Source organism: Lontra canadensis, unplaced genomic scaffold (assembly GCF_010015895.1).
Source record: "Lontra canadensis isolate GAN:19392208 unplaced genomic scaffold, GSC_riverotter_1.0 scaffold99, whole genome shotgun sequence".
Lineage (NCBI taxonomy): Eukaryota > Metazoa > Chordata > Mammalia > Carnivora > Mustelidae > Lontra > Lontra canadensis.
In genome coordinates, this window is record NW_022631093.1 from 5558047 (window position 1) to 5575809 (window position 17763).

The 17763-nt window shown below is 40.3% G+C and overlaps 1 protein-coding gene across 1 annotated transcript in view; it reads right to left on the reverse strand.

The window, feature by feature from the left end:
- Positions 1-10853, reverse strand: part of TRPC7 (transient receptor potential cation channel subfamily C member 7) — a 149758-nt gene extending 138905 nt beyond the window's left edge. The window contains exons 1-2 of the mRNA XM_032837670.1: positions 10842-10853; positions 9911-10596 (exon numbers count right to left, since the gene is read on the reverse strand). Of these exons, the coding sequence (XP_032693561.1) occupies positions 9911-10596; positions 10842-10853 (698 nt within the window). The remainder of the gene's footprint in view (positions 1-9910; positions 10597-10841) is intronic.
- Between the last annotated feature and the right edge of the window lie 6910 nt (positions 10854-17763).

The window sequence follows — 17763 nt, forward strand, 5'->3', positions numbered from 1 at the left end:
AATCGTAATGATTAACATTTAGTACACATTAACCACATTGCAGGCACTGTGCTGAATACTTTACATATATTAATATTTTAAATTCTCATAAACTACTTACTACATGTTGCTGGTGCTGTTGTCATTCCCATTTAACAGGTGATGAAATGAGGCTGAGAGAAATTAACCACTTTTGTTAAAGCTTCATAACTTGTTAGTGGTAGATCCACTATTAGGGGTCTCATCTGTTTGGTTTCAAAGCCAGTGCTTTGGGCTGGTATGCCAATGCCATCCTTTTCTTCCTCCATTTTTTCTAAATTTCTTTAGACTGTAAATTTTTTTCATTAGAGTGCAGGATTCTTGAGGGCAGGGGAATTACTTGTTTATATGGCATATGTATCTGGTGCCCCATACTCTTGGTGCATGGTCAAATACTGTAATCAGTTCTTAAATACTTGAATTTGGGTTGGTCATTAAAGAAGACCAATAAAACGGGAGGTATTAATGTTTACAAATATTGGAGCCATATGAACCTGTAATTATTATTTCCTATTTGTGCTGATAACTTTTAAAATAAGGCATGAGTTCCAAGGCCAAATTATTTTCCAGCTCCACTATAAATAATGGTCCATAAGTTGCTAAAGGAGACCATTAATATCAGAGATTATATTAAGTCCCTTGGTGACTGGGGCATTTCCACTTCTTCAGGATACTTCTGAAAAATTTTCCAGAGGCATCCAATTAATTTTTAAGTATCATCTTCCTTATTCTGTTGAAGCTGAGGTGAGATAGTACCTATGAGTTACAGTGCCTAGGAAGTGTGCTAGTAACATTGGATACTATTAACTCTCTTAGTTTAATATAATCATAATAATTATGGATCTGTAGCATTCAAGTTCTTACCTAAGTTAGTGTCAATGATTTGCTTGTACAACACATGCATCTTGAATAAAAGGAAAGTATCCACGTGGTTATCCCGTGAATATACATGAGGTCATATACCTTACCATTCAGGTCCTATGAGAATAGCAAAAATATCCTTTTGCTACTCATTATAATACATTATATTGAGATATACTTTCCAAACAATTCTGCTTGAGATCTGCTTTCCAAATACAATAATGTGTTATATTTTTTCCATTACATCTTGGATTGAAAATATTATCTAGGGGCACCTGGGTGGCTCAGTGGGTTAAAGCCTCTGCCTTCGGCTCAGGTCATGATCCCAGAGTCCTGGGATCGAGCCCCACATCAGGTTCTCTGCTCAGCAGGGAGCCTGCTTCCTCCTCTCTCTGACTGCCTCTCTGCCTACTTGTAATCTCTGTCTATCAAATAAATAAATAAAATCTTAAAAAAAAGAAAATATTATCTAGATTCCTGAATGCTAATAAATGATTTTATCAACAACTTATTTTTCAACAAATGACATCATTTAGAGGTTATTCTCTATATTTTCAAAATACCTTATATATTAGCCATACAAATATAACTAGTGCTTTGTATGTGCTTCTTTTATTTATTCTTTCTTTTTAATCCTTATTCTTTGTCTTATTTGGAACCGAGGAGTTATGAACCTGAATGTCTGTATCTCACTATGGATATCTCCAGATAGAGCTGAAATGACAAGTTCTTACAGTTATATATTTTCTCCCCAAAGATTTGTCTTGGTGTAAAATATATATGTGTAACCTTTTAACTGTTAACTTTTGTAACAGGAAAGCCTGAAATGATCATCTACTACTGCGAAAATAAGAGAGGTTCTTAAATTGTGAAATGACAATACTGAATAAAGTAACATGCTGAATATTTATCTGGGGAGAATGTTGATTGCCTTTCCTTGAACAAGAAATCCTGGCAGCTCTCATCCAGGATACCACATGTATCTGAAATTAGCCTCAGTGAGGCTCCACATAGTTCTCATTTTTTCTGGGTTAATTACTGCCAGAAGGAGTTAGCTAATCTGTATGCCCCTAAGCTTAGGAGCAAGTGTTTTTGGAAATTTTTATGCAATGTAATTGTGACGTAGAACCTTGGTAAGTTGTTAAATAATTAAGCCAATGCCATTGTTTAAAAAATTTTAGTGAATTTATATCATATTCATAATGAATATTCTGGATTTAATGTGTATTCATTCATAAATCTGATGTGTGTCCAGTGGTTCAGAAACAGGACCCACCAGTAGGTGGCATTCTGAGGCAAAAATTCACTGAGTGCCACCAGACAGGGTCAATCATTATTGCCTCTTTCAAATCTACCCTGAATTCATTAAGCCGTTAAATTACAATTAATGGCAACAGCATCTTGATTAAGTCTATTCAATCACACTTAAGTGAATTTACAACTTCACATGTATAGAAGGAGATTCTGTGTTAAGAGTTTCAAAGCTTGTGTCAAAGCCCTGCCCAGATTACATCTCTTTTATTAAGAGCATATTCATTATGTCAAAATGGACATCTAAAGGACATATTTTCCACAAATAAAAGGAAAGAAAAAGCAACAGCCTCTTTCTTCCCACCTGTAGTTCTTTCATGGTGGCTACTTATCAGAAAACAGCCTTCCTCTTCCTCTCCCCATATTTATGTTAAGATAAATAGTCACAAAAATGTCAAATTAAAAAGCTGTCAGTAGTGAAGTAGGAGGAGAACAGACAAGACATATACTCTCTTCCAGGAATAAAAGAAAAAAACTGCACTCTAGCACAAAAAGAGACTGGGTTACCAGGATGAGTTGTCTATTTTAAATGGATTTTAACTTACACTTCCAAGGAAAAGTAAAAAAAAAAAAGAAAAATTCCTCTGCCAACCCAACAAATAAAAAAGATTTCAGATCCAGATTTACATCTAAAAATCCAAGCAATGCATAGGAGGAAAAGAGCTAATAAATAAAAGTTTAATTCCCTATTTCAGCAAGAAAACAACCTCTGTTGGAAAAATCAGTATGAAAGAATCATCATAGTTGCTTACATTGAGGGAGAAATAAGCAGGCTGGTCCCTCCTCTCTAGATGACCGGAATCCGGTGTTGAGTCCCGGGAATCTGGCTCCCCATGAGTGGTAGCTGAGGAGACGCTGCTCTCCGTGGTGCTGAAGTGTAGAGCTGGTCAAGTGAGTGGAGTTGCGAAGATGTGAAAGCGCGCTTCTCTGTCCTTTGTGCTGCAATGGTAAAAACTCGCCTTCCGAGGCAGACTTGCCTTATGGTTCTTTTCCTAATCTGGGGGAAATTTCCCAGGGAACATGACGGAGAAGGATCTGTGTGTGAGACTGACATGTGGTGTGCTGATGGGTTGGTATAGTTCCCACCCCTTCTCCCAGACAGTAGCTTTGAAAGGGAAGTGTTGACTCTGCCTTCCACCATAGAGCCTCAGGATTTCTACCTGCCCCCTCTCACATCCCAGAACAGTGCACCACACACACACACATACACACACACACACACAGAGGCATGCACACACCTCAATTATGTAAGGGAGCAGGTTCTGGCTCCTGAGGCAGAATATTCATCTGTTTAAATAAATGAAAAATGAGGAGTGAATTGATCTCCTACCTGTTGTGTCTGTGAGTGGTTACACAGGGAGGGAGTTGAAAAGAAAACTAAAACCAGAAGAACTTGAAGAATGTCAGAAGTAGTTTTGTTTTTGTTTTTGTTTTTATTTTTGTTTTCGTTTTTAATAAGCTTTAAGGTCACACCCCACTTTGTCTTCTATGAATGATGCATCTCCTCTAATTTTGCCCTTTTGTTTCATGACCTTTTAACATTGTCTAAGATCAGGAAGAAGTCAGGGTATAGATCAAGTCTGATGTTAATAACAGGACTTTAAAAGAATTAGTTTTCATTTGTAACTTTCCATTTTTTTGTAAGGAAATTCCCAATGCAGAAATCCATTTCCCCCACAATCCCCACTCTCACCAATTGCCTTGTTAAGAAATGGCCTGTGATTCTTACGTACTAAAGTATTTTGATGGCCTCATGAGACAGAAACCTTCTTAGTTGAAATATTGCCTGTGTGCAAAAAACCAAGATTACTCCCAAGATCTACCTCTGTCACTGAACAATAAATCAGAATGCTTATTCTTTGAAACCAACTCATGGATTAACAACTCACAGTCTGTAGAGATTGTGTCTGTATATAAATGTAATACTTAGGTCTAAAGAATTGGTTTATAATATAATGTACTTTTCACAATGCCATTCTGTGTTTATATGCAAATCAGATTGCATTAGTTTATTAATCTGCCACTACCATTTTTCTCCGAAAGTGACATGGTATGTGGGGGAAGACCCTGGAATCTTGATTCACTTATTGACTGTGTGATTTTGGGCATAATACTGAACCTCATTGAACCTCTGTCTCCTTATATGTAAATGGTAGGTAATATTATGGGGGCCAGTAATACCTTTTTCCAAATGCATGGTGATAATTAGCTGAAATAACATATAAAAAGCTCCCAGAAGAGTCAGTTAGCATATAAGAGGTACATAACAAGTTTGTGTTTTCTTCTTTTCTTTACTCAGAGAAGTTAAATTCTCTAGTTTCAATTCTCTAAAATGCTTGACAACAAACTAATTTTATTCCTGTAAGCCACTACACAAGATTTCCAATGTAAATGATTGTGCTTTATTGGATAAAATACCTTTTTAAAATGAAATTGTCTTAAAATTAAGACTTTTTGTTTTAAAAATTTAAGTCTTGAAGAACAAGGGAATTTTATTTTTAATCAGAATCAGGAATGGGTGCATTGAACTCATTTGAATAGAATATTAATGAATTAAGAGCTATTTATCACATTAATATCACATTGAAGTATAGAGCTGAATGTGTGAAGCCAACAAAAATGTCTTACACAGCCACGAAGTTAGCAGGTTAGCTGTGACACTGGAAATATTCTTTTGATTGGAATCCTCATCATCATGATTAGTGAAGCAGTATAGAATAAGAGATTCTTAATTATAAAATACTTTTTTAAGGATACTGAGTTGCGGCTTTTAGTATAATGCTAGAGATGAAGCCTTTTTTTTTTTTAAAGATTTATTTATTTATTTGACACAGAGAGAGAGAGATCACAAGTAGGCAGAGAGGCAGGCAGAGGGGGAGGGGGAAGCAGGCTCCCTGCTGGGCAGAGATCAGATGTGGGGCTCAATCCCAGGACCCTGAGATCATGACCTGAGCAGAAGGCAGAGGTTTAACCCACTGAGCCGCCCAGGCGCCCCTAGAGATGAAGTCTTATTATATTGTTTTAATAAATAGCAAAAAGAATATTTTCATGAAATTCTGACATGTACTGTGTTCTTGTTTCTACTCATCATGAGCTCATTAGAAAACAAGTCATATTTTAAAAAGTGTGACAATGACAGTACAACAGTTATATATAGAGGAAATGAGCTAATTATTTTATAGATATATTAACTGAAACAGGTCAGAATTGGGCTAGATAGCTCTTCAAAAGTGATTGGTGAAGACGACATTTGTGAGGAATCCATCCTTCATTATCCACATTATTTGAGAGCTTTATAACTTCTAGAAGTTATTGTATACAACTTTCATTCAATGGGTTAATACTTATAATCTAAAAAAATGTTACATACATGTCAAACTATTTTCAGTATGTAAAATACAGAAATAGTAGGTCTTATCAATGGTGAAATTTCAGAAGACTATAGATGCCTAAGGTTCCTGTGTAAGGTCTTGAGCTTTGTTTTCTCCTTGGCTCACAGTGGAGTTCATAACCATTCTAGTCAAACTTCTCATATTTTAAGTTCAAATCTTCCAGTCCCTCAGTTTTATCACCTGTAAAATGTAAGTAATAACAATCTCTCATGTGTGGAGTTACAGTGAGGATAAAATGAGACAACTCACGTGAAGTGCTTACAGCAATGCCAGGCATAGTCAGAGCTCAGTATACATCAGTTTCCATTAGTGCTTAACAGCTCACTCTGTGACTTAACAATGAACAAACACACTATTGATCTGTGGTTCTCAGACTTTGTGTGCTCTATTGTCACCTAACCAGCCTGTTGAAAATATAAAATATAAAAATATATGAAAAAATATAAAATTGATATATGAAAAAATACAAAATATATTAAAAATATGAAAATATAAAAATACAATTTTTTGTCCTTCCCTAGGGAATTTGCATTTTTTTCTAAAGAACTTGTGGTCATTCTGTTGCAGGGAGTTCATAAACCACACTGTGAGGAAACACTGCTCTTGTCTACTGGAAGAGTAATTTGTTTTAGAAACTGCAGCTATGAGTGTGAAAGTCTACTTCAAGTGACTGAACCCCATGCTACTTTGGTTATTGGACAGACCTGGCTTTTTCTCCAAATAGAAGTAGCAGTATAGTAGTCCAACTTCTTCGTATACTTTTCTTTAATTTAAATCCAATTATCCAATATATAGTGCATCATTAGTTTCAGACGTAGTGATTTAAGAAAGTGAGGTAAAAAAAAAGTGATATAAATAAGTCCCATAGGAAAAAGAAATCCAGTTGAAATTGCCAAAACCACCATGTTAAACTCATACTCAAAAAGAGTAGGTGATCTACCTTATCTTGGTTGACGGAGGTGTCACTGCAAAAATTCTCCAGAGTGAACACAGATCTGATAAAAATCTTGTACTCTACACTGTTCTCAGGTCATGAAAAATTGTGTCTTAATTCAACAGGTGAGGAGTGACTTGACATGGCATTGTGTCTCAAAGTGATGATAAGAATAATGCTAATTTAATGCTGTTCATTTTATGGAAAATTTTTGATCTTCTTTTTTGGGCTGTAAATTTGTAGATTTCAGTGGTTGTGCCTTTAAAGGACTTATATCCACTATAATTGGCTAGTAACCTATTAAACTTTTCTTTAAAAAGCAAGCAGAAAGTAATGACATAGATAATTATTTATACATGGTGATTCCCTTTCAGGGAAGGACTTGCACAGAGGTGACAGTACCTGACAGACCCCAGATTTCATATCCCTTGGGGTTTGCCTCAGCTGCAGAGAGCCATCTTACCTGACATCACACCATTTCTTGGGCATCCTTTATCTGGTGACTGATCCAGGTGGGAACAATTTAGCCATTTTAGGGACACTCTTATAAGGAACACTTACTGCAGAGCTCATTGACACACTGGCCCAATTATCAAAGTTTGATTTCTTCCTCTGTCCAATCCTGCTTCCTCTCTCTTCCTTTAATAAATGTTGATCATTAGTAAGTATCTTTCACCTCCAATTCTGTCTTAGTTTCTGCTTCCAGGAAATTCAATCTGCATTAATTGGTATAGGTGTGGTTTGAGAAAATAGGTGATAAGATGGGGTTTAAGGCTGGATCACTATCTAGATGGCAGTGCAGATCCCATCACTGGTCATATGTGGAGCATAGACAGCTCCTGGAACAAGATGATGGTCAAGTTCCTAAACTTTTACCTGTATTGAACTGGGAATTTATACTGGTGGAAGAGAATACGTTAGCATGTGTGATATTCATTTGAAACTTTGAGGAGAAATAATAATGTTAAGCATAGTGGTATTGAATTGTTATTATTAAATGCCACTGATACCCAAAGAAAGATAATGAGTAGCTAAGGTTCCAGGTGTAAAAGCCAGAGGACCTCTTGGTTGCATATAAAGAAGCTCTTATAAAGTCTAGCGGGAAGATAGAGAAGGTCAAGGTCTAAACCTAGGAATTAATATCCAGAGGATTGAATTCAGCAATGACTAAATGCCCAACCAAAGTAAGTCTATTATGCCAAGTACTTTGGTTGGGAAAGACCAAGGTTCTGATGGGATGAGGACATCTACATGGATGTCTCTCAAGATTTTGACTTACCATATACTTTTGAACCTTTGAACCTGCACACGTGGTCCATTTATCTCTATCAAGAGTTAATACTACCCATCTCACACTGAAAGGCTTTATAAAGACCTCTCATCCATGTAGAATTGTGTGTCTGTCTCAGGACCCATACCACCTTCCTACTGCCAAAGGCCTATAACTAAGTTAGGTTGTACGTGGGCTGTGAACTGACATTAATATCTGAGACCTGTAATAGAGCAGAGGATGTTCTGAGTCTGATAAGGTAGGAAAGGGACAATGCTCCAAAGGAGCTACAAGAAACAGCCAACATTTGCTGGAAGGAGTCAGGGGAATAAGTGTGGGCCTGAATTCTAAGAATGCTTGATCAAGGGGGTCTGAAATAAAATTTGCATATTGAAGAGTTTATTGACGATGAACTCTAGGAAACAACCTGAGGGTTGCTGAAGGGGACATGTGTGTGGGGATGGGGTAACTGGGTGATGGACATTAAGGAGGGCACTTGAAGTAATGAGCACTGGGTGTTGAATGCAACTGATGAATCATTGAATTCTACCTCCAAAACTAATAATACAGTATATGTTAATTAAATTGAATTTAAATTAAAAAATTTTAAAAAATAAAGAGCTTGCAGATGTGGGGATGCTGGAATGAATATTTTTGGCTGGAAGGCCCATGAGCCAGTTAGGTTCATGGGACCTAGAGGACACATCTTTTACCAAAGGCATAAGAAATACACTGGTTAGAAGAACACCAGTATTACCACAGTTTACAATGTAGGTCTTTTTTGTAGGCCAGGGCTGGCAGTAGCACAGTCTGTTACAGGGCTTGGTTCAGACTGCAGTGGGCTTTTAATAGAACCCTGAAATGATGGAGGCCAGATGGTGGTACTTAAACATCCTAAACCAGTCTGTTGTAGCATTGTCATGACCAGCAAGAATGATGGGGCAGTCTCTAACCTACAGAGTAATGGAAATGGTTATTAGAAAATATCATCTCAAAGGAAGAAGTAGATGGGTAACTGACTAAGGTATTATTCAGTTTGTGGCTATAGAAAAATCAAGAAAGGATAACTAGCAGGCTGTGAGTGTTGTACTTCAATAAAAAGTCATGATCCTAAATGCGTATTACTTAGTCCAAGAAGGTTTTCTGAAAAGGCTGCGTACTGTACGGTTCTAACTATACGACATTTTTGAAAAGACAAAACTATGAGGACAATAAAAGGGTCAGTGATTGCCAAGGGTTGGCAGAGGGAGAGATGAATAGGCAGAGCACATAAGATTTTTAGGGCAGTGAAGCTCTTCTTAATGATATTATAATGGTGGATACATGTCATTATAAATTTGTCAAAATCCAAGAATGTCAACACCAAGAGTGAACCCTTATATAAGCTGTGTACTTTGAGTGATAATGTGTCAGTGTGGGTTCATCATTTGTGACAAATACCCCACTCTGGTGGAGGATGGTGATAGTAGGGAAGGCTGCGCATATGTAGGGGCAGGGGACATAGGGGAAGCTCTCTGTACTTTCTGCTTGGTTTTGCTGTTAACCTAAAACTGTTTTTAAAAATAGAGTCTTCATAAGACAAGTCATGATCCCTAGTCCAGTTTTGGGATCTGATCCAGTTTTCAGTTCTGGAAGCCATTATTGAAGTGGTGGGTGTAAGGGCCTGCCCCTCCCAGAGTAACTAGCTTGTGGACCCAGGAAATAGGGGCTGGGCAGGCCGGGTGAAGACGTCCAATCGGTGTGGCATGGGTATATCCACTGGGTGAATTAGGATTCAATTGGCTACCTGTGTAGGGGCGGGGCTCAACCACCCCCATAAAGGTTGGTCTGCAAGGCTGGCGGGAGGGAGTGGAAGGAGAGCTGTCAGAAGAAGAAGAAGGAAGGAGCAGCAGAGAAGAATCGGCGGGAGCAGCAGAGAGGGGAGCAGCCGGAGCAGCAGCAGAAGAGTCGGCAGGAGCAGAAGAAGGAGAGTCAGTGGGAGCAGAAGAAAGAGAGCTGTGACAGCTCTTGTAAGAGCTATAGGAGCTGTCGCAGCTCTCGTTAAGAGCTGTAGGAGCTGTAACAGCTCTTGTAAGAGCTGTGAGAGTGTGACAGCTCTTGTCAGAGCTAGACCCGCCATTGCACCGGAGCCGCCAGCAGACCCGAGCCGCCAGAGGACCCGAGCCGCGGGCAGCTCCGACGCCTGCAGCCCCGCCCACACCGCGGCTTCGGCATCGGCGTCGTGGGGAGCAGCAGAGCCACCTGCAGCAGACCCGCTGTGGCAGCGGAGACGCCAGAGGTCCCGACGCCAGCTGATCCAGCACGCCAGCGGTCCAGCGGTCCCAGCACTCTAGCAGCAGCCGAGATGCCAGCGGTCCTGATGCCAGCGGTCCCGACACCAGCTGACCCAGCACGCCAGCAGTCCAGCGGTCCCAGCACTCCAGCAGCAGCCGAGACGCCAGCGGTCTCGACGCCAGCTGACCCAGCACACCAGCGGTCCAGCAATCCCAGCACTCCAGCAGCAGCCGAGTCGCCAGCAGTCCCGACGCCAGCGGTCCAGCGGTCCCAGCACTCCAGCAGCAGCCGAGACGCCAGCGGTCCCGACGCCAGCTGACCCAGCACGGCAGCGGTCCAGCGGTCCCAGCACTCCAGCAGCAGCCAAGTCGCCAGCAGTCCCGACGCCAGCGGTCCAGCGGTCCCAGCACTCCAGCAGCAGCCGAGTCGCCAGCAGTCCTGACGCCAGCGGTCCAGCGGTCCCAGCACTCCAGCAGCAGCCAAGACGCCAGCGGTCCCGACACCAGCGGCCCCGCTGACACACAGCGGGGAACGGCCTAGACACCAGCAACCTCGCTGCGAACGGCCTCGCTGCCAGGAGCAGCCTTGATACCCTGAGCCACAGCCTCGCTGGAGCTGCACCATTCCGGGGAGCGGCTTCATCTGGAAGAGGCTTCCTTGGTGAGCAGCCCTGAGGAGTGACCTCATCAGCTGCAGCCTCGTCCTGGGAGTGGCCTCGTCCAGAGTGGCCTCATCTACAGAAAGGCCTAATCCAGAGCAGCCACGTTGGGAGCGGACTTACCGGGATCTTCATCGTCACCTTTTCGTAAGAGACAGCCCTGACCGGTCAGTTTGATTTTGATGCTTGGCGTGAAATAAAGCTTTGTTTGATTTTTGCTTTAATCAGTCTCGTTCTTTGATCATGGACCCTAACAGTGGGCAAATTCCTAGGAGAAAGATTATCTAGGTTCTTTATGTGTTAATGGTTCCTCTAGTCCTTCTCCAAAGGATCTTGCAGTCATTTACTTAAATAACTTTTCATTAGGGAAAAGGGAATGCTCAGACATTTTGAGATCTGTTGGACTCAGGGTCTGAATTGATGTTAATATCCAGGGACTCAGTGCTTCATCATGGTCCCCTTGTTAGAGTGGTGGCATAGAATGACTGGGTAATAAATGGAATGCTGGCCAACACTGAGCTTGCAGGAAGTACACTGGGTCCATGAACCCACCTGATGGCCATTTCCCTGGTTCCGGGATATTAAGTGACTTTGGCATACTTGGCAGTTGGTATAGACTCCACATTGGGTCATAGTCATACGGGGTAAAAACTATAATAGCAAGGTTAGCAAAGTGGAAGGCTTTTGAAACTTTCCCCCACACTCCCTACACAACCAAGGAAGTAAAGTAAAAAACAGTATGACATCCTGGAGAAGGAAAATAGTGAAGATTAATGGTACACTTTAGGATTTAAAGGATACAGAGGTTATAGTCTCTAGGTATCTCTGTTTAATTGGTCAGTGACAATGCTTGCAGAAGCCAGTGTCCCCAGGGTGATAAGTGTAGACTCCTGCAAGTTGAAGCAAATATTAGCCCCAGTCACAGGCACTGTACTTTTTGGAGTAGATTAATAGGCCTCAGATATGTTGTAATTATTTTGGAGAATATGTTATTTTCTATGACAAATTAAATGAAGATCAGATATTCACATGGAATAGATAGTTTTGCTTGAAAACTTATGTTAACTGTCCTACTTATTGTAATAATATAGAATAAAGAGATCTGAACTGCCTGAGCATACTGTAGAACATCATATTAATTTATTTAAGTTGTTGATGATGTTATGTTGATTGAACCCAATGGTGGTCAAGAGGTAGTCAGCATACTGGAGGTCCTGGTAAGACACATATGCTCCAGAAGATATGAGATGAAACCTGTGAAGATTTATGCTTTTTTTTTTTACAGCTGTCAAATTTTTTAGGCATCCAGGAATTAAGAACATGCTTGTCCATCACCTCCTAAGTGAAAGACCAGTCATTGTGTCTTGCTGTCTCCTATCCCAAGAAATGTGTGTGTTTTTTCTAAAACTAAGTAGCATGTATTGTGTCTTCTGCATGGTCATCTGGATTTGATCTGAGATCATAGCCTAATTTTTATTCATTAGCCAGTTTTTCTGCACTGAGCAGGGTACTGCTACCTTAGTCAGTATTTTTTCCTTTGCTGTTCCCCTCATTCCCTCCACCCTTGTTCACTCCCACCTCCACCCCCAGCCCAGCTACTTATCCTGTAGTGTTCCTATGGTTCTTTTTACATCTGTCTTAACAAGAGGTGTGCCTGATCTCACTTGCACAGAAAACATTGTTCCAGATTCAGTCAACTGGGTTCATGTTCCCCCGCGTAGTTTTTAAGGTTATTTACTTAAATATATGATGTATTTTATTGTAACAGATACTGTTTTGCCAGCACTGCCAATTTCAGTGGCACTTCACAATCTAGTTTAAAAAGGAAATTGGGCATTTTAAATGGAAAAGAAAAACAAGTAAAAAAAAAAAACAGAAAACAAATGTGTTATGGTTCTGGAGTCAGCAAATTCTACAGCTCAGGGTTCTGCTCCAGCCTATATTACAGGAAGTATGGAATTTGACAGCTTCGAGTGGAGCCCAAGGAGGAAAAAAGTCTACACTGGGATCAAGCTGTAGTGCAAGTGGACCTGCTTTTGGGACACACAGTCTGGCAGACCAAAGAGTATTAGGGGTTATCATTGGTGGGAAAAGATGTCATGTATAGTTTGTGTTAAGCCTCAGTGAAAGCATCATAATGGGGGGCCTTTGGCTTTCTGGAGTATGGTCTTAACCATTTGCTGTGGAGGATTATATACCTTTTGAAAACAACTTCTGGTACTGGTTGAGAGCTGATTAGTGACCCAGTATGTGATCTATTCTGGGAATGTTCCATGTGCACTTGAGAAGAATGTGTATTCTGTTGCTTCTGTTACTTCAGGATGGAGTACTCTGAATATCTGTGAAGTCCGTCTGGTCCAGTGTGTCATTCAGAGTCCTTGTTTCATTGTTGATCTGCTTAGATGATCTGTCCTTTGCTGTGAGTAGGGTGTTACTGTCCCCTAATATTATTGTATTATTAGCAATGTGTTTCTTTAATTTTGTTATTAATTGGTTGATATAATTGGCTGCTCCTAAGTTAGGGGCATAAATACTTACAATTTTTAGATATTCTTGTTGATTAGACCCTTAAATATGATGTAGTATCCTCTTCATCTGGTTTAAAATCTAATTTGTCTGATATAAGGATTGCTACCCCATCCTTCTTTTGATGTCTATCAGCCTGATAAATGGTTCTCTACCCCCTCACTTTCAGTCTGGAGGTGTCTTTGGGTATAATCAGCTAATCTTTGACAAAGCAGGGAAGACTATCCAGTGGAAAAAAGACACACTCTCTTCAATAAACAATGTTGAGAAAATTGGACAGTGACATGTAGAAGAATGAAACTGAAGCATATTCTTACACCATACACAGAGATAAACTCAAAATGGATGACAGACCTATATGTGAGACAGGAATCCATCAAAATCCTAGAGAAGAGAACAGGTAGCAACCTCTTTGACCTTGTCCATAGCAGCTTCTTACTAAACATGCCTCCAAAGACAAGGGAGACAAAAATGAACTATTGGGACCTCATTAAGATCAAAATCTTTTGCACAGCGAAGGAAACAGGTGACAAAACCAAAAGACAACCTACAGAATGGGAGAAGATATTCAAATGTCTTATCAGATAAAGGGCTAGTTTCCAAGTTCTATAAAGAACTTGTCAAACTCAATGCCTTAAAAACCCCCTGAAGAATCCAGTCAAGAAATGGGCAGAAAACATAAACAGACATTTCTGCAGAGAAGACATACAAATGGCCAACAGACATATGAAAAAATGTTCAACATCACTTGGCATCAGGGCAATACAAATCAAAACCAAAATGAGATACCACCTCACACCTGTCAGAACGGCTAAAATTAACAATTTAGTAAACACCACATGTTGGTGAGGACGAAGAGAAAGGGAAACCCTCCTATGCTGTTAGTGGGAATGCAAGCTGGTACAGCCACTCTGGAGAACAGTATGGAGGTTCCTCAAGAGGTTAAAAATACCCTACAACCCAGAAATTTCACTTCTAGGTATTTACCCAAAGGAGGCAAACGTGATCTGACTGGGCACCTGTACCCCATTGTTTATATAGCAATGTCCACAATAGCCAAACTATGGAAGGAACCCAGATGTCCATTGACAGATGAATGGATAAAGATGTTGTGGTGTGTATATATATATAGTATTCCATTATATGTAATAGAATATTACTCAGCCATTAAATAGGATGAAATCTTACCATTCAAATTGATGTTAAGAGTCTGCCTTTGGCTTAGGTCATGATCGCGGGGTTCTGGGATTGAGCCCCACATTGGGCTCCCTGCTCATTGGGTAGTCTGCTTTTCCCTCTGCTCCTTCCCCCTGACTCCTGCATGTATTCTATCTTTCTCTCTCACATAAATAAATAAAATCTTTAAAAAAGATGGCCTTGAAAGATAAGGTAAATCCTGTTAGTGCTCAGAGGATTGGTGGGCCTTGTTCTCCCTTTTGCATGGAAAGAGAACTAACCTGAAGTTAAATATATATAAACTCATGGGCAATGATGAATGGCGTGGCCAGTTGATCAGGAGCCTGGAAAAAGAAAGAATGGAAGATTATTGACAAGAAAGTCTGGGTTAGAGACATGTGGCTGGACATATGGGAGTGATGTGAATGGTGAAGATCATTTTACCATGTGTTTATGTCCACAAGGTAGCATCCACCATAAAACTGATATTTAACAACCAGGTAAACAAAATTACTTTCCAGCTGATATCAGCCAGTCTCTGTCATCATCCACATAGTGCTGGCACAGTAGGCACATGGATGATGTTTGCAAAGATTAAAGATATACAAGACCCCAAGAGACTGGACTCCCATTTATGAAGACTTATTTATCTATGCTCATCACTGAATATCCAATATGCCAGCAACAGAGAACAGTGTTAATATGACACCATTACTCAAGAAGACCAAATAGCCTGTAGGTGGCAGGTGGACTACATTGGGCTCATTTCATCCCAGAAGGGTTATATTTTCTTATGTCTTACAGGAATGGACATGTATTCTGGGTGAGTTTGCCTTTCTTGTCCATATGGTCTTTGCCAACAGGACTGTCCAAGAGCTTATAGTATATTTGATTCATTGGCATAGAAAGCTGTGTAACATTATATCAGACCAGGGCACCCACTTCATTGCAAAAGAGGTTCATGAGTGACTCTACGGTGAGGTTCACTGACCATATCACATTCTATTCCACTCAAAAACTGCCAGCATGATAGATCATTGGAAGCTCAGAGGCAATGGTCTACACAGATGGGATGCTATCTTCTAGAATACTCTATATGCATTGAATCAATGACCTTCCTCAGTAAGAAGAATACACGGACACAAGGATCAAGGGGCGGAAATAGTAATGACTCTACTTACCATCACTCTCAGTGACTCATTGGGAGTTATATGTTTCCTTTCCCCATACTTATGGGTTCCGCTGGGTTATAGGTCCTGCTCCCCATGGGGGTACATTGGCTTAAGGGGACACAGAAAAGTCCCAATGAATTATAAGCTTCATTTGCTAATTTTCACTTTAGTTGTCAACCTCATTGTGTTTGGGAATCAAAAGAAGATGAGTCACTATCTCAGTGAGGTAGTTGATCATTTGGAGGACTTAATGGAGGAAGGAAGGAATGCAGTAGAACTCAGTTGATTCACTTTTGTCCTATCTTAATACTCTCTCACACAATTGTGACTGTAAATGGGCTTGTATAGTGACTGGCCAAAGGGCACGGTGACACCAGGCTCAAATCCTTTGGGCTGGTAACACTAACAAGTAAGTAGCCAGGCCAGCAGTAGTGCTAGCTAATGGTTAATGGAATCTAAAAAGAAGAAGAAGAAGAAAATAATGAGTATGAGTTGGAACTCTCAGACCCACTTCCATTTTAGGCACTGTGGTTATCTCACTAACATCACTCTTCCAAGCTTCTTTCTTGAAGAGAAGTACACCAGACATCCAGAGGAACTTCTTATCCATTATGGAGAAGGAGATTGAAGTAGAAAAAGAGGTGGATGGGCCACTCAACTTCCCATCAAGGAAGGACTTTCTGCCCAGCTGAGGGTATTCCCATCAGCAGACATATTTCAACTTCTTCAGAGGCTACATCAGTTCTAGAGACCAATTTTGCCTGAGCTTACATCCTTGTTGGAGAAGCTTTTGTCTGGTGACTAATTGAGGAGGCGAATATACCAGCCAGTATGGGTTGCCAGAGGACCGTGCTCACTTCAGAGCACATGCCAGGTTGGCAGAGGTTTGATCAGGCCTGCATTTTCCTTCTGTCCAGTCTTACTTCCTTTCCTTCAAAAATGTTGATGACATATAAATATATTGCACCACCCAAACTCTATCTCTGATCTGTTTCTGGGGGAAGTCAGCCTGTGGCAGTGACTTACAGGAATGTAATACAGAACAAATTTAGAGATAGGCAAAAAATAATAGGACAATAATAAAGATAGGGACATAAACTGCTTAAATTAAGCTACTATGCAGATACTTCTTTTGAGTTCTATCTGCAGGACCTGGAGAAGCTCCAGATTTTCTAGAATCCAGAGTGAAGTAAAAACAAGCCTAAGGGGCTCCTGGGTGGCTCAGTGGTTAAAGCCTCTGCCTTCGGCTCAGGTCATGATGTCAGGGTCCTGGGATCGAGTCCCGCATCTGGCTCTCTGCTCAGCAGGGAGCCTGCCTCCTCCTCCTCTCTCTGCCTACTTGAGATCTCTCTGTCAAATAAAAAAAAAAAAAACAAGCCTAATAACTAGTGGAAACCATGTGTTTAGGGGAAGGACAAAAATTCCTCATCTTAAGAGCAGAGAATTTTTTTTTTTTTCTGAGAAAGGACACTGTGTAATGAAATGAACAACCTTAACAATTACAGTTGTGCTGCTTGGTTAACTGGATGGCACTATGCCATTTGTTACATTTATTTCAAATGGGATTACAATCAATCACATTCTCCTAAACAGGTTTATTGTTTGTCATCCACAATCCACTGGCTCTGGATCAGTGGGCATGTATTAGTCATTGGATCAATTATCTAAGGGTGTTTGGTTAAGGTGATTTAATTGGAGATGGAGTATGCAGAACCACAATGACTAATGGTCATTATTATTGTTTATTTCATCCTCTTGTGCACCAGGATGTTTGCTTGAGCTGATTTATTTTTCCTTTTGATTCTTCCCCCAAATGGTGATGCTACCCAGTGCAGAAGAGGACACTGGCAAGTAGGTGAAGGGAAGAACGAAGGGGGAAGAAAGAGAAGAAAAAAGTGGAACAGGAAGGGCCTAGAGAGTCTTCTGGCTGGATAATTTTTTCTTGAGTACCTGAATCACAAGTCAGCCAAGTTGTCTGATTTTTGAGCCCTTGATTTTCTAGGAAACTGAAGAGAGATGCATTATTGGTTTCCTTATGGGAAAATGATCTTGTTTCATTTGACTAATTCTGAAAATAAATCATTTCTTTAAAAAATCAAAACATTGGTTTTATGGGAAATACTGAATCTTTAAAACTAGGGTTATATTTGGATTTTGCTAGATTAGGATAT